Genomic DNA, 24,344 nt, shown 5'->3' on the forward strand with positions numbered 1-24,344 from the left:
CAAATATTTTTTCTTGCTCTCTCTTTGCTTTCCTAATTTCCTTTTTAATTTCACCCCTGCACTTTCTGTACTCCTCTAGGGTTTCTGCAGTGTTGAACCCTTTTTTTTCTTTATCCTACCCTGTATGCTCTTGACATCCAGGGGGCTCTAGATTTGTTAATCCCACCCTTTTTCTTTAAGGGAACAAACTTGCTCTGAACCCTCACTATCTCCTCCTTGAATGCCTCCCACTGCTCTAACACTGATTTACCTTCAAGTAGCTGTTTCCAGTCCAGTCCAGTTCCTGCTTCCAGTCCACCTTGGCTAAATCACATCTCTGCTTAGCAAAATTGGCTTTTCTGGTCTTTGTCCTTTTGCATAACTACCCTAAATCTAACTGAATTATCATCACTAGCACCAAAATGCTCTCCCACTAATACTCCTTCCATCTGCCCAGTTTCATTCCTTGAAACTAAGTCCAGAACCGCCCCCTCTCTTGTTGGGCTTGTTACATACAGACTAAAAAAGTTCTCCTGAATGCATTTTAAGAATTCTGCTTCGTCTACACCCTTCACACAAATTCTATCTCAGTTAATATTGGGGTAGTTGAAATCCCCTACTATTACTGCCCTATTGTTTTTGCACTTCAGAAAATGTGCCTACATATTTGCTCTTCTATCTCCCTCTGACTGGGGTCTATAGTACACTCCCAGCAGTGTGATCGCCCCTTTTTTGTTCTTCAGTTCAAACCGAGTGGCCTCATTTGATGATCTTCCAACATATCATCCCTCCTCACAGCTGTAATTGTTTCTTTAATCAATACTGCGACCCCCCCCCCCTCTGCTTTTTTATCCATCTCATCTGAAAACCCTGTAACCAGGAATGTTGAGCTGCCAATTTTGCCCTTCTTTCAGCCATGTCTCAATAATAGCTATAATATCGTACTCCCACGTCTCTATCTGTGCCCTCAGCCTTTTTGCCTTATTTCCCCAGACTCCTTGCATTAAAGTATATATCATTTAGCGCTGCCAAACATACTTGCCTATTTTCTAGCCTTTGTTTCCTCTGCCTTCCAAACTCGCTTACTAATTTTTTGCCTTCCATTTTCAGCTTTTCTTCTCTCCCTTCTGAATCTGCTCTCAGGTTCCCATCCCCCTGTCAAGCTAGTTTAAACCTGCATCCAACACGAGTGCAGCACATTAGGCAAAGGTTAAAAGAGAAAAGTCTTTTTGTGCCTTTCTCCCAATAAACATAACAAATGGCAGCATAAAGGACTAGGATATGAACAAAACATGATCCTTCCACTGGAGTTGTCCCACAGAATGTTAGTGCTCACAATAAAGCTCTCCGCATCGATAACGTCAATACATTTCTCAAACAGACTTACAAATCAAGGTATTTCCTCAAATGTTCTCCCCTCCTCCTTTCCTGCAGTAAATTATGGGGTATGTTTTCACAGGAAATTATGTTGCTCCAAGCTTTCTGTGCAAATGGCCACTCTTCACATGTGACCCTGGATTCTGTTAGGGGACTATTTAATTGTGGGGACTATTAGAGCCAAGCTCAAGTCTGTCCTTGCCCAAGATCCATATATATATTAATATCCACTCCCTCCACCACCAGGGCACTGACTGCAGTGTAGAGAATGAGAGAATGTTAAGAAATAGGAACAGGAATAGGCCATTTGACCCTTCGAGCCTGCGCTGCCATTCAATAAGATCGTGGCTGATTTGATCCTGGTCTCAACTCTACTTCCCTGCCCACTCTCCATAACCCTTGACTTCATTATCTTTCAAAAATCTGTCTACCTCCACCTTAACTATATTCAATGACCCAGCCTCCACAGTTCTCTGAGGTAGAGAATTCCAAAGATTCACGACCATCTGAGAGAAGAAATTCCTCCTCATTTCCGTTTTAAATGAGCGATCCCTTATTCTGAAGCTATGCCCCCTCGTTCTAGATTCCCCCATGAGGGGAAACATCCTCTCTGCATCTACCCTGTCAAACCCCCTCAGAATCTTATACGTTTCAATAAGATCACCTCTTATTCTTCTAAATTCCAATGAGTATAGACTCAACCTTTCTTCATATGACAACCCCTTCATCTCAGGAATCAACCTCGTGAACCTTCTCTGAACTGCCTCCAGTGCAATCATATCCTTCCTTAAATAAGGAGACCAAAACTGTATGCAGTTCTCCAGGTGTGGATTCATCATCGCCCTGTACAGTTGTAGCAGGACTTCCCTACTTTTATACTCCATCCACCTTGTAATAAAGGCCAACATTCCATTTGACTTCCTAATTACTTGCTGTACCTGCATACTAACCTTTTGTGTTTTATGTACAAGGACACCTAGATCCCTCTGTACCACCGCATTTTGTAATCTCCATTTAAATAATAATTTGCTTTTTAATTTTTCCTACCAAAGTGGATAACCTCACATTTTCCCACATTATATTCCATCTGCCAAATTTTTGCCCACTCACTTAGCCTATTTATATCCCTTTGTAGATTCTTTGCATCCTCCTCACAATTTGCTTTCCCACCTATCTTTGTATCAGCAGCCAATTTGGCTACATTACTCTCGGTCCCTTCATCCAAGTCATTAATATAGATGGTAAATAGTTGAGGCCCCAGCACTGATCCCTGTGGCACCCCACTAGTTACAGTTTGCCAACGTGAAATGACCCATTTATCCCGACTCTTAAAAAGGGAAATGTATAGTTTGAGGAAAGTCTCAGTCACTTCTTATTAACTGTGTTTCATGTTTTTAAAAGTCTACATGCTCTGGCCGGACCACATCTTGTGTACCAGGTTCAGTTCTGGCCACTGAGATACAAAGTCTGGAAGCAGTGCAGAGGAATGCCACGAGGCTAATCCCCAGTATCAGGGTGATATGAGGAAACACTAGAGAAACTTGGGCCATTCAGCCTGGAAAGGAGGCGCCCGAGAGGTGATTCTATAGAAGGATATAAGATAGTTAAGGGAATGGAAAGGGTCAATCTTTAAACTGAGGGAGTAGGACAAGGGAACACAGGCTCAAATTGGTAAAAAGTAATTTTAGCACTGATATCTGGAAATTCTTCACACAGCGTGATGGAGACTTGGAATGGACTCCTGCATGGAGAGAAAACCCTGGAATCAATTAAGAACCAATCGGATGGAGCAATGGGAGATGAATGGATCAAGATGGTGTTAGAACGTGAGTGGGACTTCAGCTTAACAACATAAACAGGGGCTGAACGTGAATTTAAAGGTCTGCATGGAGCAAAGTTTTACCATCAGAAGTACGATAACTATTCGAAGCATACAGCGGTAAAGATAGCAAAGTGTTAATCGCATAAGTACTATCTGACCAGATATTAACAAGTATCTCATGAGTAATTTGGATCGCTGTCACCAGGGCTGCAACTTCAGCATATTGGGCGGAGTGGGGAATGCATTTATACGTGAGTCTTTGATGAGGCAGAACTACCGCACGGCCAGTAAGGGGCTTTCCATCCCGGTGATGGGATGATCCATCAATATAGATGTCCTGGGCCTGACTTAGTGGAATGCAGTGGTGGAAGGGGGCATTCGTGACTTCCCCCCTCGCACAGTAGGAACTCGGGTAGTAGAGTTGTCTGCTTTGGCATTATTTCCAAATCTCTCTGAGTTAACAGAAGAGTCCAATGACTGAGTCGAGCGGAGGAGACCAAAGTGTCCCCTGGTTTAAGTAGAAGATTGAAAGGAGTTTGGGGACTATAGTTAATCAGTTTGTTTAATCAGGTAATGAATGTAAAGTCTTTAACCACCCAAAAAGTGGTGAGCAGATGTCGCTCACATGCGGTGTAATTCTTCTCCACGCCAATCACCATGTGAGAGGTGTACGCAGTTGGCATAAGTTTATTATATAGCTCTTGGCACAGAACGGCAGCAAGACTCTGGTCTGTGGACCACCTCCAGGTGGAAAGGCTTGTCTCGGTCAGGACTTATCAGGCATGTGGCTTGCATAACGGCAGTCTTGAGGAGGGAAACAGCCATGATATGTTCGGTTGTCCAGTCACAGGCCATAGTGTCCTCTTCGCCCTTTAACAGTTCATACAAGGGTTTGGCCAGCACCGCAAATCTGGAAATAAATGAGTGTTGGTGTCCCACCAGACCCAAGAAGGAACGAAGTGCAGTTCCGCATGCGGGCAAGGGTAAATGCTGAGTCACGTCAATCTTATGCTGGTCGGGATTGAGCCCCACAGTAACCCCGAAAAATGTCACTTCTGGTTGAAACAATTGTGCCTTTTTTGGATTCATTTTTGTTGTGTATCTGTAAAGCATGCACTCCCATGTTCCGCCACCAGGGAGCGCATCCCCTGAAGTCCCAAGGGATCAGCGGCAGTTGGCGAGAGGCGGGAGCAGCGTCGGAGCGGCCTATAAAAGGCCCAGCGGGTGTTCCACAGGCAGCGGCAGTTGGTGAGAGGCGGGAGCAGTGTCGGAGCGGCCTATAAAAGGCCCAGCAGGTGTTCCACAGGCAGCGGCAGTCGGTGAGAGGCGGGAGCAGCGTCGGAGCGGCCTATAAAAGGCCCAGCGGGTGTTCCACAGGCAGCAGCAGTTGGCGAGAGGCGGGAGCAGCGTCGGAGCGGCCTATAAAAGGCCCAGCGGGTGTTCCACAGGCAGCGGCAGTTGGTGAGAGGCGGGAGCAGTGTCGGAGCGGCCTATAAAAGGCCCAGCGGGTGTTCCACAGGCAGCGGCAGTTGGTGAGAGGCGGGAGCAGTGTCGGAGCGGCCTATAAAAGGCCCAGCGGGTGTTCCACAGGCAGCGGCAGTTGGCGAGAGGCGGGAGCAGCGTCGGAGCGGCCTATAAAAGGCCCAGCGGGTGTTCCACAGGCAGCGGCAGTTGGCGAGAGGCGGGAGCAGTGTCGGAGCGGCCTATAAAAGGCCCAGCGGGTGTTCCACAGGCAGCGGCAGTTGGTGAGAGGCGGGAGCAGTGTCGGAGCGGCCTATAAAAGGCCCAGCGGGTGTTCCACAGGCAGCGGCAGTTGGCGAGAGGCGGGAGCAGCGTCGGAGCGGCCTATAAAAGGCCCAGCGGGTGTTCCACAGGCAGCGGCAGTTGGCGAGAGGCGGGAGCAGCGTCGGAGCGGCCTATAAAAGGCCCAGCGGGTGTTCCACAGGCAGCGGCAGTTGGCGAGAGGCGGGAGCAGTGTCGGAGCGGCCTATAAAAGGCCCAGCGGGTGTTCCACAGGCAGTGGCAGTTGGTGAGAGGCGGGAGCAGTGTCGGAGCGGCCTATAAAAGGCCCAGCGGGTGTTCCACAGGCAGCGGCAGTTGGTGAGAGGCGGGAGCAGTGTCGGAGCGGCCTATAAAAGGCGTACCGGTGCAGCTGCAGCGGGAAGAGAAGGCAAAAAAGAAGTAGAAAGGAATCAAAAGGTGACGTCACAGCCAAGGGGGTAAGTGATTGGCTGGTGATTGGTGAGTAGCTTTTCTTTTTATTTTTTATATCGGTAAGTAAACTGTAACATTGTTGTTACCAATTTAAGTGCATCTAAGGGTTAAAGCATGGCAGGAGAGCTTGGTCACGTGTTATGCTCCTCCTGTACCATGTGGGAACTCAGGGACACTTCCGGTGTCCCTGACGACTACGTGTGTGAGAAATGTATCCACCTCCATCTCCTGACAGACCGCGTTGTGGAATTGGAGCTGAGGGTGGATTCACTCTGGAGCATCCACGATGCTGAGAATGACATAAGTGGCACGTGTAGTGAGTTGGTCTTACCGCATGAGAAGGATCCACAGCCAGCTAGGGAATGGAAGACCAGCAGGAAGAGTAGTACAAAGAAGGTAGTGCAGGGGTCCCATTTGGTCATCCCCCTGCAAAACAGATACACTGCTCTGAGTGCTGTTGAGGGAGATGACTCATCAGGGGAGAGCAGCAGCAGCCAAGTTCGTGGCTGGCTCTGTTGTACAGGAGGGCATGAAAAAGAGTGGGAGAGTGAGAGTGATAGGGGATTCAATCATAAGGGGAATAGATAGGCGTTTCTGCGGCCGCAACTGAGACTCCAGGATGGTATGTTGCCTCCCTGGTGCAAGGGTCAAGGATGTCTCCGAGCGAGTGCAGGACATTCTAAAAAGGAAGGGAGAACAGCCAGTTGTCGTGGTGCATATTTGTACCAACGACATAGGTTAAAAAAAGGGATGAGGTCCTACGAGACGAATTTAAGGAGCTAGGAGCTAAATTAAAAAGTAGGACCTCAAAAGTAGTAATCTCGGGATTGCTACCAGTGCCACGTGCTAGTCAGAGTAGGAATCATAGGATAGCACAGATGAATATGTGGCTTGAGCAGTTGTACAGCAGGGAGGGATTCAAATTCGTGGGGCATTGGAACAGGTTCTGGGGGAGGTGGGACCAGTACAAACTGGACGGTCTGCACTTGGGCAGGACCGGAACCAATGTCCTAGGGGGAGTGTTTGCTAGTGCTGTTGGGGAGGAGTTAAACTAATATGGCAGGGGGATGGGAACCAATACAGGGAGACAGAGGGAAACAAAAAGGAGACAAAAACAAAAGACAGAAAAGAGATGAGTAAAAGTGGAGGGCAGAGAAACCAAAGGCAAGAAACAAAAAGGGCCACTGAATATAAAAGGGCTGCAGGAGAGGTCAAAACTAAAAAATCATGGTTTAAAAAGTAGGATGAAAACACTCTACCTAAATGCACGCAGCATTCGAAATAAAGTAAATGAGTTGACAGCACAAATCATTACAAATGGGTATGATTTGGTGGCCATTACAGAAACATGGTTGCAGGGTGGCCAAGACTGGGAATTAAACATACAGGGGTATCTGACGATTCAGAAAGATAGGCAAGAAGGGAAAGGAGGTGGGGTAGCTCTGTTAATAAAAGATGATATCAGGGTAGTTGTGAGGGATGATATTGGCTCCAATGAACAAAATGTTGAATCATTGTGGGTGGAGATTAGAGATAGTAAGGGGAAAAAGTCACTGGTCGGCGTAGTTTATAGGCCCCCAAATAATAACTTCACGGTGGGGCGGGCAATAATCAAGGGAATAATGGAGGCATGTGAAAAAGGAACGGCAGTAGTCATGGGGGATTTTAACCTACATATCGATTGGTCAAATCAAATCGCACGGGGTAGCCTGGAGGAGGAATTCATAGAATGCATACGGGATTGTTTCTTAGAACAGTATGTAACAGAACCTACAAGAGAGCAAGCCATCTTAGATTTGGTCCTGTGTAATGAGACAGGAAAAATAAACGATCTCCTTGTAAAAGATCCTCTCGGAATGAGTGATCACAATATGGTTGAATTTGTAATGCAGATTGAGGATGAAGAAGTTGTGTCAGAAACGAGCGTACTATGCTTAAACAAAGGGGACTACAGTGGGATGAGGGCAGAGTTGGCTAAAGTAGACTGGAAACAAGGACTAAACGGTGGCACAATTGAGGAACAGTGGAGGACTTTTAAAGGAGCTCTTTCATAGTGCGCAACAAAAATATATTCCAGTGAAAAAGAAGGGCGGTAAGAGAAAGGATAACCAGCCGTGGATAAGCAAGAAAATAAAGGAAAGTATCAAATCAAAGACCAATGCATATAAGGTGTCCAAGGTTAGTGGGAAACTAGAGGACTGGAAAAATTTTAAGCAACAGCAAAGAATGTCTAAAAAAGCAATAAAGAAAGGGAAGGTAGAATACGAAGGTAAACTTGCGCAAAACATTAAAAACAGTTAGTAAAAGCTTTTACAGATATATAAAACGGAAAAGAGTGACTAAAGTAAAAGTTGGTCCCTTAGAAGATGAAAAGGGGGATTTAATAATGGGAAATGTGGAAATGGCTGAGACCTTAAACAATTATTTTGCTTCGGTCTTCACAGTGGAAGACACAAAAACCATGCCAAAATTTGCAGGCCACAGGAATGTGGGAAGGGAGGACCTTGAGACAATCACTATCACTTAGGGGGGTAGTGCTGGACAGGCTAATGGGACTGAAGATAGACAAGTCCCCTGGTCCTGATGAAATGCATCCCAGGGTATTAAAAGAGATGGCGGAAGTTATAGCAGATGCATTCGTTATAATCTACCAAAATTCTCTGGACTCTGGGGAGGTACCAGCGGATTGGAAAGCAGCTAATGTAACACCTCTGTTTAAAAAAGGGGGCAGGCAAAAGGCAGGTAACTATAGGCCGGTTAGTTTAACATCTGTAGTGGGGAAAATGCTTGAAACTATTAAGGAAGAAATAGCGGGACATCTAGATAGGAATAGTGCAATCAAGCAGACGCAGCATGGATTCATGAAAGGGAAATCATGTTTAACTAACTTACTGGAATTCTTTGAGGATACAACGAGCATGGTGGATAGAGGTGTACCGATGGATGTGGTGTATTTAGATTTCCAAAAAGCATTCGATAAGGTGTCACACAAAAGGTTACTGCAGAAGATAAAGGTACGCGGAGTCAGAGGAAATGTATTAGCATGGATAGAGAATTGGTTGGCGAACAGAAAGCAGAGAGTCGGGATAAATGGGTCCTTTTCGGGTTGGAAATCAGTGGTTAGTGGTGTGCCACGGGGATCAGTGCTGGGACCACAACTGTTTACAATATACATAGATGATCTAGAAGAGGGGACAGAGTGTAGTGCAACAAAATTTGCAGATGACACTAAGATTAGTGGGAAAGCGGGTTGTGTAGAGGACACAGAGAGGCTTCAAGGAGATTTGGATAGGTTAAGCGAATGGGCTAAGGTTTGGCAGATGGAATACAATGTCGGAAAGTGTGAGGTCATCCACCTTGGGAAAAAAAACAGTAAAAGGGAATATTATTTGAATGGGGAGAAATTACAACATGCTGTGGTGCAGAGGGACCTGGGGGTCCTTGTGCATGAATCCCAAAAGGTTAGTTTGCAGGTGCAGCAGGTAATCAGGAAGGCAAATGGAATGTTGGCCTTCATGCGAGAGGGATGGAGTACAAAAGCAGGGAGGTCTTGCTGCAACTGTATAAGGTATTGGTAAGGCCGCACCTGGAGTACTGCGTGCAGTTTTGGTCACCTTACTTAAGGAAGGATATACTAGCTTTGGAAGGGGTACAGAGACGATTCACTAGGCTGATTCCAGAAATGAGGTGGTTACCTTATGATGATAGATTGAGTAGACTGGGTCTTTACTCGTTGGAGTTCAGAAGGATGAGGGGTGATCTTATAGAAACATTTAAAATCATGAAAGGGATAGACAAGATAGAGGCAGAGAGGTTGTTTCCACTGGTAGGGAGACGAGAACTAGGGGGCACAGCCTCAAAATACGGAGGAGCCAATTTAAAACCAAGTTGAGAAAGAATTTCTTCTTCCAGAGGGTTGTGAATCTGTGGAATTCTCTGCCCATGGAAGCAGTTGAGGCTAGCTCATTGAATGTTTTCAAGTCAAAGATAGATAGATTTTTAACCAATAAGGGAATTAAGGGTTACGGGGAGAGGGCGGGTAAGTGGAGCTGAGTCCACGACCAGATCAGCCATGATCTTATTGAATGGCGGAGCAGGCTCGAGGGGCTAGATGGCCTACTCCTGTTCCTAATTCTTATGTTCTTATAAGTTCTTATCCCAGCACTATATATAAGTCGGCCTCTAAGACCTGTTCCAGACTCTGGAGTGTCTTAATAAAGACTGAGGTAACTGTACTTTAACCTCTCTGTGTAAGGAACACAATAACTGGCGACGAGTATACGAATCCAACGCAAAGTTGCAGCAAACTGTGGGCATCCTGGAGAAGTTCTCAGAGGGTGAGGACTGGGAAGCCTATGTCGAACGGCTAGACCGGTACTTTGTAGCCAAGGAGCTGGACGGAGAAGGAAGCGCTGCAAAAAGGAGTGGTCCTCCTCACGGTCTGTGGGGCACCGACCTACAGCCTCATGAATACTCTTCTTGCTCCGGTGAAACCCACAGATAAGTCGTATGAGAAGCTATGTTTGGGAGCATCTTAACCCGAGTGAGAGCGTGCTGATGGCGAGGTATCGGTTCTACACATGCCAGCGATCTGAAGGTCAGGAAGTGGCGAGCTACGTCGCCGATCTAAGGCGACTTGCAGGACAATGTGAGTTTGATGGCTACCTGGAGCAAATGCTCAGAGACTTTTTTGTACTGGACATTGGCCACGAGACCATCCTACGAAAACTTCTGACTGTAGAGACACCGACCCTCAGTATGGCCATTGCGATAGCACAGGCGTTTATGTTCACCAGTGATAACACCAAATAAATCTCTCAGCACACAAGTGCTAGCAATGTTCATAAATTAACTGGAACTGTGTTTGTGAGCAGAAATGTACAGGGCAGAAACCATGAGTCTGCACCTGCCAGCAGGCCACAGGTGACCCAGGTGACTCAGAGTCCGCAACAAATGATGAATGCAAGGCAATTCATACCTTGTTGGCGTTGTGGAGGCTTCCATTCAGCCTATTCATGCCGCTTCAAAGGGTATGTTTGCAAGAGCTGTGGAACAATGGGGCACCTCCAACGAGCTGCAAGCTCTGCAAAACCTGCTAATCACCACGTGGCAGAGGAAAATCGGTCCATGGTGGATCAAAGCAACTTCGAGCCTCAGAGAGAGGAGGCAGATGCTGAAGTACACGGGGTGCACACATTTTCGACGAAATGTCCACCCATAATGATCAACATAAAATTGAATGGCTTACCCGTAGCCATGGAACTGGACACTGGCGCTAGCTAATCCATCTTGACTAAAAAGATTTTTGAGAGACTGTGGTGCAACAAGGCACTCAGACCAGCCCTGAGCCCCATCCACATGAAACTGAGAACGTACACCAAAGAGCTTATCACTGTCCTGGGCAGCGCCATAGTCAAGGTCACCTACGAGGGCACGGTGCACGAACTGCCACTCTGGATTGTCCCGGGCAATGGCCCCACACTGCTTGGAAGGAGCTGGCTAGGCAAAATACGCTGGAACTGGGATGACATCGAGCGCTATCACATGTCGATGAGGCCTCATGTACCCAGGTTCTCAACAAATTTCCTTCCCTTTTTGAGCCAGGTATTGGAAACTTTTCTGAGACGAAGGTGCGGATCCATTTGGTCCCAGAGGCACGACCCATTCACCACAAGGCGCGAGCGGTACCTCACATGATGAGGGAGAGAGTGGAAATCGAGCTGGACAGGCTGCAATGCGAGGGCATCATCTCCCCAGTGAAATTCAACGAGTAGGTCAGCCCGATTGTTCCAGTACTCAAAAGTGATGACACGGTCAGGATTTGCGGCGATTATAAAGTAACTATTAATCATTTCTCGCTACAGGACCAATACCCGCTACCTCAGGCAGACGACCTATTTGCGACGCTGGCAGGAGGCAAGATGCTCACCAAGCTCGACCTGACTTCGACCTACATGACGCAGGAGCTGGAGGAGTCTTCGAAGGGCCTCACCTGCATCAAGACGCACAAGGGACTCTTCATCTATAACAGATGCCCGTTTGGAATTCGGTCAGCTGCAGCAATCTTCCAGAGAAACATGGAGAGCCTACTCAAGTCGGTACCACGCACGGTGGTTTTTCAGGACGACATATTGGTCACGGGTCGGGACACCGCTGAGCACCTACAAAACCTGGAGGAGGTCCTCCTGCGACTGGATCACGTAGGGCTGCGGCTGAAGAGGTCTAAATGCGTCTTCATGGCAACAGAAGTGGAGTTTTTGGGGAGAAAGATCGCGGCGGATGGCATTTGGCCCACAGACGTCAAGACAGAGGCTATCAGAAACGTGCCCAGGCCACAGAACGTCACGGAACTGCAGTCGTTCCTGGGACGTCTCAACTATTTTGGTAACTTCCTACCGGGGTTAAGCACCCTCTTAGAGCCCCTACATGTGTTATTGCGTAAAGGTGAGAACTGGGTATGGGGAAAAAAAACAAGCAAATGCTTTTGAGAAAGCCAGAAACATTTTATGTTCCAACAAGCTGCTTGTATTGTATAACCCGTGTAAAAGACTTGTGCTAGCATTTGATGCTCCCTTGACCCAATTCCCACCAAACTGCTGCCCTATTCATCACCCAAACACCCGATTTCCTTTTCTGGCTCCTATGTTAGCTGACATTGTTAACGGTTCTCTCTCCTCAGGTACTGTCCCCCTCTCCTTCAAATCTGCCGTCATCACCCCTCTCCTCAAAAAACCAACCCTTGTCCTTGCAAACTACCGCCCCATCTCCAACCTCCCTTTCCTCTCCAAAGTCAGCTTCCACAGCTCTGAGGCAGCGAATTTCACAGATTTACAATCCTCTGAGAAGAAATTTCTCATCATCTGTTTTAAATGGGCGGCCCCTTATTCTAAGATCATGCTATCAGTGGAAACATCCTCTCTGCATCCACCTTGTCAAGCCCTCTCATAATCTTATACGTTTCGATAAGATCACCTCTCATTCTTCTGAATTCCAATGAGTAGAGGGCCAACCTACTCAACCTTTCCTCATAAGTCAACTCCCTCATCCCCGGAATCAACCTAGTGAACCTTCTCTGAACTGCCTTCAAAACAATTATATCCTTTCGTAAATATGGAAAACAAAACTGCTCGCAGTATTCCAGGTGTGGCCTCACCAATACCTTATATAGCTGTAGCAAGACTTCCCTGCTTTTATACTCCATCCCCTTTGCAATAAAGGCCAAGATACCATTGGCCTTCCTGATCACTTGCTGTACCTGCATACTATCCTTTTGTGTTTCTTACACAAGGACCCCCAAGTCCCGCTGTACTGCAGCACTTTGCAATCTTTCTCCATTTAAATAATAACTTGCTCTTTGATTTTTTCTGCCAAAGTGCATGGCCTCACACCTTCCAACATTATACTCCATCTGCCAAATTTTTGCCCACTCACGAAAGAGTAGTTTTATGCAAGTGGTCCCACATTTAATGAAAAACAGGAGGACAAACTCAGTTGTATTCAAGAACGTGGCTCACAACCACCACCTCAAGGGCAATTAAGGATGGGCAATAAATGCCGGCTTTGCTGGCAATACCTACAACCTGTGAATGAATTTTAAAAATTCACTTTTTTTCCTCAGTAACCAATGACCCACAAACAATTTTCAGAACTGGCACATTTCAAGGCCTTGTTACCAGAGCTTGCTAACACTGGTTGGACATATTCCTGGAGGATTCATCACAGGCCTCCCTCCTCCAACCGCTTCTGTCCATTCAAACAATCTTCTTTCCCTCATCTCCAACATTTTTTAGAACTAATAGGTTTTCAAAGAAAACGATGAAAAAACACAATTCTATTTTAATGTCCTATGCTTTTTTTCACCTGGCAACTCCAGGAACAATCCTGGAAGGTTGGCAACCCTATTGCGCCATTTTGTGTTTCTCATTAAAAAAAGAGATTTCACCCCCAAGATGTCTGTTCCCAGGCCTCTGGTTTTAAACACCAACAACACAGAAACATGACGTGGCCAAGAGACACTGATAACTGTACAGATATCTATCTCCCTGTTATAACGGGAGCAGGTGCCAATTCGGCAAACTACATTTCTCTTTTAAGCAGATTTTCAAAAATATTCAAAAAAAGAGTTGAATGAAATGGTGTAAAACAAAGCTGAAATATATCAAAGGGAGACTGAGCCAATGCTGATTGATTTTGTATAATGTGAGACGTGCTGAGCGCTGAACTTCGAGACATGACTATGCAGAGTGCACGATCACCACATCAAAAGTTAAACATTGAAATTAATTTTTAATAAATTTATATTTGACATTCAGATACACAGAGCGATTGTGATGAAGAACTGAAAGATGTACATTTCTGGTTATTATCATATGTTTGATGTATTCCTATTCATTTTAGATGAAAAAGACTTCACAAGACCAGTTTGGTTGAAGGAGGTCCCACAACCCATTAGATTTCCTGCTTGCAGAATACTAGCCCATCTATCTCCCCATTACGGTATCCAGGTGTTTCTTAGACGAGTCCAGCATCCTGACCTCAACCTGTTCTAGCTGTGAATCACCCTCCATGTAAAGGAACTCTTCCCAACATCTTGTCCTAAGCTTGCCATTCACAACTCTTGAATTTCAAATTCTCATCCTTGTGTCCAAATCCCTCCATGGCCTCGCCCCTTCCTATCACTGTAACCTCCAGCTCTACGAACCGCCAAGAACTCTGCATTCCTACAGTTCTGGCCTCTTGTCCATTCCCCATTGGCGGCTGTAATGTATGCATCTGTGAGTATGCTCACAGGTTGGTAGAGCTATTGAATTGGGAATGGCTTAGCCAGTCACGTGATGTTCACAAGACTCAATAAAACCCCAGCCAATTGGTTTTGGGGATCCACGATGAGACATGTGGTTGTGAGCCTGGTGGATGAACTGGTAATGTGTAGTGCGACTGTTAAACCTTTGCTAATGAAACTAGTTCCTAATAGCAATGTGTTGCTATGAAAGCGGCCGTGTTTTCAGCTGTCTAGGCTCTAAGCTCTGGAATTCCCTCCTTAAACCTCCGTTTACCCACCTCTCTAAGCTACTCCTTAAAACCTACTTCTTTAACCTAGCTTTTGGTCACCAGTCCTAATAGCTTCCTGCGTGACTCGGTGTGAAGACTCACTCAAGATACAGTTAGAGAATGTGATGAGCCAAGTATTTTCCTCGATGAAGATGGGTCCAATGGCCTCCCTCATCTGTGTTTATTTTAAACACCAAGGGTCAGCCTTGTTGCTTCTCTCTGCAGTGCCTTGAATGTCTGAATGGCCACCTCATATTGTGGTATCATAACCGGAGCACTGTACAGCTTCAGCATGTACAGCAGTCGTCCATTTCTCTGTACACCAGTCGTGCTTTTTTCAGTTCTGTGCTCCTCACTCACAGGCAGTTGTGAAGCACGTTCTATTTGATTTGAGTGTTCACTAGGTGGTAGCTTCTTCACTGACGACAACCCCACCCTTATAAACTCGTCAACAATAATTCACATTCAAATGAAATTCTTATGTTATTTGTTATACATGTGAGAGATATAATACTCAGTAACTGTGGAAAACAGAATTTATTCTATCATTGATGAAAACTGTGATAACTGACTCGACTTCAGCATTCCTGAGCTTTCAAGTTTTCCTCACTCCTAGAATAATTTCCGTACCTTAAAGCACTGGGCAGAAATCATCGGAGATCATCTCGCCGAAATTGTAGTTTTGCTGCACCCTGTTCTCCTGTGAGGTCCCAACCGTGACACAGATCCTCTCAATAACACAATCATATCAACCTTATCCAACTGCAAGCCTACATCCCATTCAGTGAGGAGCCTTGCCAAGCTCCATCCTTGGTTCAGATAATTCGTAACATCAACAACAATAACTTGTGTTTATATAACGCCTTTAATGTAGTAAAACATTCCAAGGCGCTTCACAGGAGTGTAAATCAAACTAAATTTTACACCAAGCCACATGAGATATTAGCTTGGTCAACAAGGTAGGTTTTAAGGAGCGTCTTAAAGAGTTGGAGAGATTTAGGGAGGGAATTCCAGAGTTTAGGGCCTTGACAAGTGAAGGCACGGCCACCAATGGTAGAGTGATTAAAATCGGGACTGTTGGAGACCAGAATTGGAAGAGCGCAAATATTTCGGAGGGTTGTAGGGCCGGAGGCTATTAAAGAGTTAGGGAGGGGCGAGGCCTTTAAGGGATTTGTAAACAAGGTTGAGAATTTTAAAACCGAGGCATTGCTTAACCGGGAGCCAATGTAGGAGTACTGGGGTGATGGGTGAACAGGACTTGGTGCGAGTTAGGATAAGGGCAGCAGAGTTTTGGATGACCTGGTGTTACGGAGGTGGAAATAGGCAGTTTTATTGTTGGCACAGACATGAGGTCGGAAGCTCATTTCGGAGTCAAATATGACAGCAAGGTTGGGCACAGTTTGATTCCTTCAGGTCTGCAAGCTTTTTAAGTATCAGGAAAGACTGCATAGGCTGGAGAGAAAATGTTTCCACTTGTGGGGGGAGACCAAAACTAGGAGCCGTAAAGACAAGATTGTCACTGATAAACCCAATGGGGAATTCAGGAGCAATTTCTTTACCCAGAGAGTGGTGAGAATGTGGAACTCACTACCACATGGAGTGGTTGAAGCGAATAGCGTACATCCTTTTAAGGGGAAGCTGGATAATTATATGAGGGAGCAGGGAATAGAAGGATATGTTGTCAGGGTGAGATGAAGAGGGGTGGGAGGCGGCTGGTGTGGAACATAAACACCTAAATAGACCTGTTAGGCCAAATGGCCTGTTTGTGCTGTAAATTCTATGTTAAGTACAACTAAGATTTTGGACATCCATTCGTACCCCAATGTTGTATCTGTTTGATATACATACAGGTACAACGTCCGAAATCTGGAATCCTCAGGACCGAGTCCATGCCGGTTTTAGGGTTTTTCCGGATTTCAGGCAAGAAAATCAATAGTCTAAAATCCAGAATCCTCAGGATCGAATCTGTGCTGGATTTTGGGTTTTGCCGGATTTCGGACTTTGCTGCTCGCCAATTCCCGCCGATCTTCCGCTCCTCGGCGATTCACAACTCTCCTCCGCTCAACGATTCCCGCCGATCCTCCACTCCTCGCCGCCCGCAACCCCCCGACGCTGAGCTTTTTACCGGTTTCCTCGTCCCTCGCTGCCCGATGTCACCATCTTGGCCGCCTCAAAAAATCCGGTTTTCAGTCAATAATTCCAGAGGACTCCATCTACAATGCGCAAAATGTCCGGTTTTCCAACAATTCCAGTTTTCGGAGTTCAGATTCTGGACGTTGCACCTGTATATTATCGTGTTAACTCCAGCAATATTATTAGATAAAGAAGCATTTCAATACCGTGGTCAGATTAGTCAGGATACATTAGATTTACCTTCCGAGAGCAAAATATGGTTTTCTATAAAAACAAGTTATTTTTGTTCCTGAATTGTAGTTTGGTTTCTTAACCTGCACTTTCTTTACATGCATGCTTTTTTACATGCACATTCAATACTGTTGCGACTGGGTAAATGTACAATCATTAAAAATAGAATGGCGTACTTATCTTCCCTCTGAAGCCACTCCCTCCTATTGTCACCAGCCGATTGTGCTTTTAACATTTTATATTTAACATACAAAACATGAAACGGTCTAGTTAGAAAAAGTCATCTATATACCTATATTGTCTTAAAAAAATTAAATTACCGTTAAATCCTTTTGTGATTGTGCAACTGACACAAGTCTGTGCCGTCATAACTATGATCAACATAAAACACTCAGTACAGTTCATTCCCCTAGAATTGGAGCAATAATTACAGCATGCACAAGTGACACTCCCGACGCCTGCAGTCTTTCGTTTGGACACATCGCCGCATCGCCGCGCGTTGTCAGAGGATGACGCAGAAGAACTTCTTCTCCCTGAAGGGGTTCTCCGAGGCTGGCAGTGGGGCGATGAGTGGGTCGTCCCTGAGGTGAGCGTCGCAGTAAGCCATCAGGTCGGCTGATGCCTTTGACACCTAGAGCGTGCCAAAGAAAGACCAGCGGTTAACAGTGGTTTTACCCGAGTGATGTGTGGGAGGAAGAGAACCCTGGCTGAACAGTTCCCATATTACTGCACCTCATATTGTTTATGTAACTAGACTGAGGCTTAAAGGGTTAAATTATGAGGGCATAAACTTGGCTCGTGTTCCCTTGAGTGTTGAAGTTTGAAGGGTGATCTGATCAGTGTGTTTATATAAAGATATAAAGAAATATTCCTCTGGTGGGGGAGTCCAGAACAAAGGGGCATAACCTTAAAATTAGAGCAAAGCTTTCAGGGGTGATGTCAGGAAGCACTCTTTCACACCAAGGGTAGTGGAAATCCAGTGAGAAGGAAGGATAGTACCAGACTTCAGGGGGACATAGACAAGCTGGTGAAATGAGCACTCACATGGCAGATGCAATTTAATGACCGCGTTAGTTTGCAACATCTAAAGCTCTGTTTGGGTCCCCTTCATCACAAGCCTGATTGCTGATTGGTCCCCTTGGAGGATAAGACACACCCAGCAGTTTCTCTGGAATGTGTAATTAGAACCGCCCAGCCTATGTAATCAGTGACTTTGCAAAGTGTAATTCGAGCCATTCTGACTGCCGACTGACTGACAGAGCTCACTTGGAACAGAAAGGGCTCACTCTCATTGGTTGATCTCTCTCACCCCCCCTCCCCCCCAAACATGTTCCTGCCCCCATCTCCCACCGCTCAAGTGCCTTACCTTCCCTCCACAACCCAAATTTCTGACCATATCTCCCCAAGCTTTTGACATTCCCCCGCCCCCCCCCCCCCACGGCCCAAGGTCCTGACCATCTCCCCCAGAGTTCCTGTCCTTCCGCTGCCCGAGTTCCTGACAACCTCCCCTGCTCAAGTTCTTGACCTCCTCCCCCCCCACTCGCACCATAGCTGGGGCATTGTATGTGGGTCATGGATTGTTAACAGGTTTATTGGGTATGAAGTGAATAGTGACAGTATCGTGACTTCTGGATTTCGTCCAGTCCAATGATGCCACTTGCCACAAACCTACTGAGCTTTCCGAGAAATCAACCAGGTGTAGGGGGTGGGGTTGGAAGAACGTGATCCGTCTTACCATCTGGATCACGTTCTCTCTCTCAGTGGCACCCTTTAGACCTGGATCACGTTCTTCCCCCATCCCCACCCCCCTCCACTGAGTCCCTGACCTCCTCTCCCACTCTCCCTTCCAATCCCCTCTTCCCCCGCCCCTCTCTTTCTCTGCCTCCTTCTAGTCTCTCTCCCCTACTCTCTCGCCCGCTCTCGCTGCCCCCCTCTCACCTGCTCACGTTGCCCTCCTTGCCCGCTCTCGCTGCCCCCCTCTCGCCCGCTCTCGCTGCCCCCTCTCGCTCTCCACTGCCCCACTCTCTGACCCCCCCCTTCCCCGCTCTCTCTGACCCCCCCCTTCCCCGCTCTCTCTGACCCCCCCTCCCCTGCTCTCTCTGACCCCCCCTCCCCTGCTCTCTCTGATCCCCCTCCCCTGCTCTCTCTGACCCCCCTCTCCTGCTCTGACTCTGACTCCCCCCCTCCCCCCCGCTCTGAGTCTGCACCCCCCTCGCTTGCTCTCTCTGCCCCCCCCCTCTCGCTCGCTCTCTCTGCCCCCCCCCTCTCGCTCACTCTCTCTGCCCCCCCTCTCGCTCGCTCTCTCTGGCTCCCCCCCCTCGTTCGCTCTCTCTGCCCCTCATCTCGCTCGCTCTCTCTGCCCCCCCCCCTCGCTCACTCTCTCTGGCCCCCCCCCCTCTCGCTCGCTCTCTCTGGCTCCCCCCTCTCGCTCGCTCTCTCTGCCCCCCTCCTCTCGCTCGCTCTCTCTGCCCCCCCCCCCCCCTCGTTCGCTCTCTCTGCCCCCCCATCTCGCTTGCTCTCTCTGGCCCCCCCTCGCTCGCTCTCTCTGCCCCCCCCTCGTTCGCTCTCTCTGCCCCCCTCCTCTCGCTCGCTCTCTCTGCCCCCCCCCCCCTCGTTCGCTCTCTCTGCCTCCCCATCTCGCTCGCTCTCTCTGCCCCCCCCCCCCTCGTTCGCTCTCTCTGCCCCCCTCCTCTCGCTCGCTCTCTCTGCCCCCCCCCCCCCGTTCGCTCTCTCTGCCCCCCTCCTCTCGCTCGCTCTCTCTGCCCCCCCCCCCCCTCGTTCGCTCTCTCTGCCCCCCCATCTCGCTTGCTCTCTCTCTCTCTCTCTCTGCCCCCCCCATCTCGCTCGCTCTCTCTGCCCCCCCCTCGCTCGCTCTCTCTGCCCCCCCCCATCTCGCTCGCTCTCTCTGCCCCCCCCCTCGCTCACTCTCTCTGCCCCCCCCCTCGCTCTCTCTGCCCCCCTCCTTGCTCGCTCTCTCTGCCCCCCCCTCGCTCGCTCTCTCTCTCTGCCCCCCCCTCGCTCTCTCTGCCCCCCCCCCCCCTCGCTCGCTCTCTCTCTCTGCCCCCCCCCCTCGCTCGCTCTCTCTGGCCCCCCCCTCTCGCTCGCTCACTCTGGCTCCCCACCCTCGCTCACTCTCTCTGCCCCCCCCTCTAGCTCTCTCTGCCCCCCCCCCAGCTCTCTCTGCCCCCCCTCCTTGCTCGCTCTCTCTGCCCTCGCTCGCGCTCTCTGCCCCCCCCTCTTGCTCACTCTCTCTGCCCCCCCCTCTCGCTCACTCTCTCTGCCCCCCCCCTCGCTCACTCTCTCTGCCCCCCCTTCTCTCTCTCTCTGCCCCCCCTCTCGCTCACTCTCTCTGCCCTCCACTCTCGCTCGCTCTCTCTGCCCCCCCCTCATTCTGTCTCTCTCCCAATTTTCTTCCTTCCCCTCATTCTGCCCCAGTCTTTCTACCCCACTCTCTCACTCACACTCCCCTAGTCTCTCTCTCTATCTCTGACTTTCTCTACCCCTCTCTCCCTCAGAAGGCTGCAAAAATGTTCATGTAGATAATCACAGCGATATTCTAGGCAAAAGTCCTGGAGGCTCCTTTCGTATAGTAATTGATTTTTGAAAGATAACCCAAAGCCCCTGTAGCAGGCCCAGGCTCGGGCAGCAATTGCAACAGCTCCAAGATCGACAAGATGGTTCGGCCCCACTTCCCGCTTCCTCATAGCATACTGTGCATGGCGGCCTGATCATGTGCGCATACGCAAAAAGGGGCGGGTCCAGCACGCGCATGCACAGAAGGTCACAAAAATGTTCGTGCACATAATCACTCCGAAATTTAATGCAGAGAAGTATGAAGTGATGCATTTTGGATAGAAAAATTAGGAAAGGCAACCTAAATAAAATATATTTTAAAGTGGGTGCAGGAACAGAGAGACCTGGAGGTTCACATACAGAAATCTTTGAAGGTGGCAGAACAAGTTGAGAAGAATGTTAAAAAAGAATATGGTATTCTAATCTTTATAAATAGAGATTTGGGGCTGGATTTTCGTAGGGTTTGCGTTTCTATTGACGCCCCGGAGGGGCGGTAATGGGTATGCAAATGAGTTGCGGCTGGGCGGCCAGCGGTGGTGGTTTTGCAGGGGCGCTGAGCAGTACCGCCCGAGTGCGTCGAGCCGGAGTGCAATGCCTCCGGGTGCGACAGCGTGGTGAAATTTGTCTCGAGCGGGCTCCAGAGCGCCCCATAGTGGGACCGCCTGGGAAAGCAGGCAGTCCGAGCTGTTCCGACGGTGGTGAGGGAAGGAATGACTATATGAGGTAAGCGTGTTTGTGTAATTTTTGAGATTTATCTTTACGTGGGTATTGGGAATGTTTCTGTGCGGTTTTATGCCGATTTTGACAAACTGTTGGTAAAAATATGCTTTTGAACTGGCCTGTCGAGGGGAGCGTGTGTCCTACTCCGTTTGATCTTACCGCGGGTCTTGGGAAGTCGGCAATCCAGAGTTCAATTTTGTTTTTCCAGGGAAGCCTCTCTTGGGGCGTTCCGAGGCCGGCTCTTCAGCAACAGATTTTCAGTTGCTCAGCTGGCCTGGCGCCTCGGGGTCCAGCTGATGAATTTTGTGACTGCAGACACAAACCATTTCTGGTGCAAACTTTACCACCCTGCCGCTATTATCGCCTGAAAATGCCTCCAACCGAAAATCCAGCCCAGAGAGTACAAAAGCAAGGAATTTATGTAAAACACTGGTTAGGCCTCATCTGGAATAGTGTGTCCAATTCTGGGTACCACACTTTAGGAAGGATGTCAGAGCCTTGAAGAGAATTTGGAGGGCATTTACTAGAATTATACCTGGGATGAGAGACTTACGAGATAACTATGTGGAGAGACTAGAGAAGCTGGGATTGTTCTCCCTACAGCAGAGAAGGTTAAAGGGAGATCTAATAGAGATGTTTAAAATCAAGAAACTTTCCAGTGGCAGAGGGGTCGGTAACCAGAGGACAGATTTAAGGTAATTGATAAAAGAACCAGGGGGAGATGAGAATTTTATTTACAGTGAGTTACGATGATCTGGATGGCGCTGTCTGAAAGGATGGTCAAATCGGATCCAATAGTAACTTTCAAAAGGGAACTGGATAAATACTTGAAGGAGAGAAATTTGCAGAGCTACAGGGAAAGAGCAGGGGGGAGTGGGACTAATTGGATCGCTCTTTCAAAGAGCCGGCACAGGCACGATGGGCCGAATGGCCTCCTTCTGTGCTGTATGACTCTTTTCCTCACTGTGAAAGCTATCTGATCTGCTCACGTAGAGCCGCACACAAGGACCGAGGAGCGAATCAACCATTTCTGCAGCCCAGACAGTTCCCCCATTGAAGGTGGAGGGAACCAAGGGCCTCGAACAAACTAGCAGAAAGATGACAACATCAGTTTCATAAATCGGGGCAGGCACGATCTATCTCTGCATGCTCTTATCAACCCACAATTTCCTTTTGAGCATTTGCTCAAAAATATACAAGGCATTCTGACCTAGAGAGAGAGTCCGGCGATTATTTCTGTGCCTTTTTAGCTATCGGCACACTGCATTTCATTTTAATAATCATTTTACAAAGTCATAAACAATGTGCATTTATATAGCGCCTTTAACGTAGTAAAATGTTACAGGAGCATAATCAGATACAAATTGATACTGAGCCTCATAAGGAGATACTAGCTCAGGTGAACAAAAGGTTGGTCAAAGAGGTAGGTCCTAAGGAGCGTCTTAAAAAGAAGGCAAGAGGGGCGGAGAGGTTTAGGGAGAGAATTCCAGTGTTTAGGGCCTCAGTAGCTGAAGGCACGGCCGCCAATGGTGTGGTGGAGGAAATCGGCATTGCGCAAGATTTCGGAGGGTTGCAGGGATTGTTGTAGGGTTGCAGGGAAGGGCGAGGCCATAGTTGGATCTGAACACGAGGATGAGCATTTGAAATTTGAAGCGTTGCCATTCCAGGAGCCAATGTGTGAAATGCCGCCCTGACAGTGTGAGGTGGAGCAGGTTAATCTGTCGGGCAACATCAAACCAAAAATATATTTTGCTTTTGCCCCGGCAGTTAAAAATAAATGTAATGCACGGTAAATGTGATTTCTAGATGTCCTGTCAGAGTCTCTGCAGTTCGGAAAGGAGAGGGAATGTAGATAAAAAGCCTGCGTGAATCCCTGGGAGCTCCTCTATAATTATGCTGGCAGCTTCAGTGACAGCAGACGAACCTTCTCGTCAAAACCATCATGCCACTCGTTTCCCTGAGAGGATGCAGCTTTTTGTGCTGCATGTTCCAAGCCCCCATTTGCAACCACCATGTTCCGAGCCCCATTGTCATCTTATAATAAGTCTGTCAGCTTCTAATGGGAGCAAAGCAAAGGTAGCCAGCGCCTGGAAGGGGGTGTCACGCAACCATCACAGGCAGTGCCGATTTCTGGCAGTGTGAAAGCGTCTCATTAATTTGTTTACTATTTTTAGAGAATTTCAAAATTGCAAAGCCAAGAGCTGACTGTACAATCTCTTTATTTAGCCACAAGAACCAAAGACTGTCTTTTTTTTTTCAAAGCCAGGAAGGGTTAATGAGGAAGTGTTCTGAAGTGGTTTCATCTTTTTGAGATTATTTTCGCTCCCTGCTCAATTGCCTGGTGGGTGTACCATTATATTAAAATGTCTACATGCAGCCATCGCCTAGTGTAAAATATGATGTTAATGAGTAATATATCATTAAGTGCTGTGTCATTACCATCCAAATGAGACGCGGAAAGAACCCTGTGAGTCACTGGCGCTCCTCTGCTTTGCATTCAACCCTGTTTTTTTAAATCGCTAGCTGGTGTTAGGGCTGGCAACCCTCCAGGCTTGTGCTGGAGTCTCCCGAAATTAAAGATTATTCTCTTGAACACTGCTGTCCACAAAAACCCAGGAGAAAAATTATAGGGGCATCAAAAAAATTGTTTCCCCCCGACATTTTCTTTGAACACCATTGTTTATTAATTATAAAATATTGGAGATGAGGGGAGGGGGGGGGGGGGGAGGCTTTCTAACTGGGCGGGGCAGTTGGAGGCAGGAGGTCATGTGATCAAACCTCCAGGAATACAGCCAACCCAATTGCTGCCAATATTTTTGCTTAGCCCAGAGAGCTGGGCCAGCCTGTAGCTAGTAATTCAGAACATAAACAACCTCGTATACTTCAACGCCACTCGTTCCATTCGAGGAGACAGAGGTCACCGGGCTGTGGGGAGCTTTCTGAAGGTTGGGAGGTGGTGACGAGGGAGGGGGTTTCAGTGGGCAGGTGAGGCAACGTGGATGAAGGAGGACCGCTGATGGTGGGGAGCAGGAAGTAGGCTGGACATTCGAACACACAACGTCGTCGGGCAGGAAAAGACCAACTGGTCCATGCAGCCTGTCCCACACAGTGGTGATGCCTTTCGCATCTTGTCAAGAGACTGTGTGCTCCCTCGGTGCCATGTAGTCTCCTGGGAGAGGCGAAAAAGCAGATCAGAAACCCCAGGGGAGAGAAATCTGAAAATTCCTCCCCAAAGCCTCCAGGC

General features: G+C 47.9%; 1 protein-coding gene and 1 long non-coding RNA gene across 3 annotated transcripts in view; one reads left to right on the forward strand and one right to left on the reverse strand.

Annotated features, from left to right (window-relative positions):
• The window catches only part of LOC139267022 (uncharacterized), a 161,770-nt gene that overhangs the window by 4,229 nt on the left and 133,197 nt on the right, over positions 1 to 24,344 (forward strand). Inside the window, exons 2-3 of one of the 2 annotated variants that reach the window (XR_011593811.1) lie at positions 3,073 to 3,182; positions 4,315 to 4,549. This is a non-coding gene — a long non-coding RNA (uncharacterized lncRNA). Of the gene's footprint in view, positions 1 to 3,072; positions 3,183 to 4,314; positions 4,550 to 24,344 lie in introns of those variants that run through there. The other variant, XR_011593812.1, reaches the window with a different exon arrangement.
• LOC139267019 (guanine nucleotide-binding protein G(I)/G(S)/G(O) subunit gamma-4) overlaps positions 16,460 to 24,344 on the reverse strand; it is a 38,095-nt gene continuing 30,210 nt past the window's right edge. Inside the window, exon 3 of the mRNA XM_070884657.1 lies at positions 16,460 to 17,438. Coding sequence (XP_070740758.1) covers positions 17,310 to 17,438 — 129 coding nt within the window. The 3' untranslated portion in view covers positions 16,460 to 17,309. The remainder of the gene's footprint in view (positions 17,439 to 24,344) is intronic.

This window comes from Pristiophorus japonicus, chromosome 7, assembly GCF_044704955.1.
Source record: "Pristiophorus japonicus isolate sPriJap1 chromosome 7, sPriJap1.hap1, whole genome shotgun sequence".
Taxonomy (NCBI): domain Eukaryota; kingdom Metazoa; phylum Chordata; class Chondrichthyes; family Pristiophoridae; genus Pristiophorus; species Pristiophorus japonicus.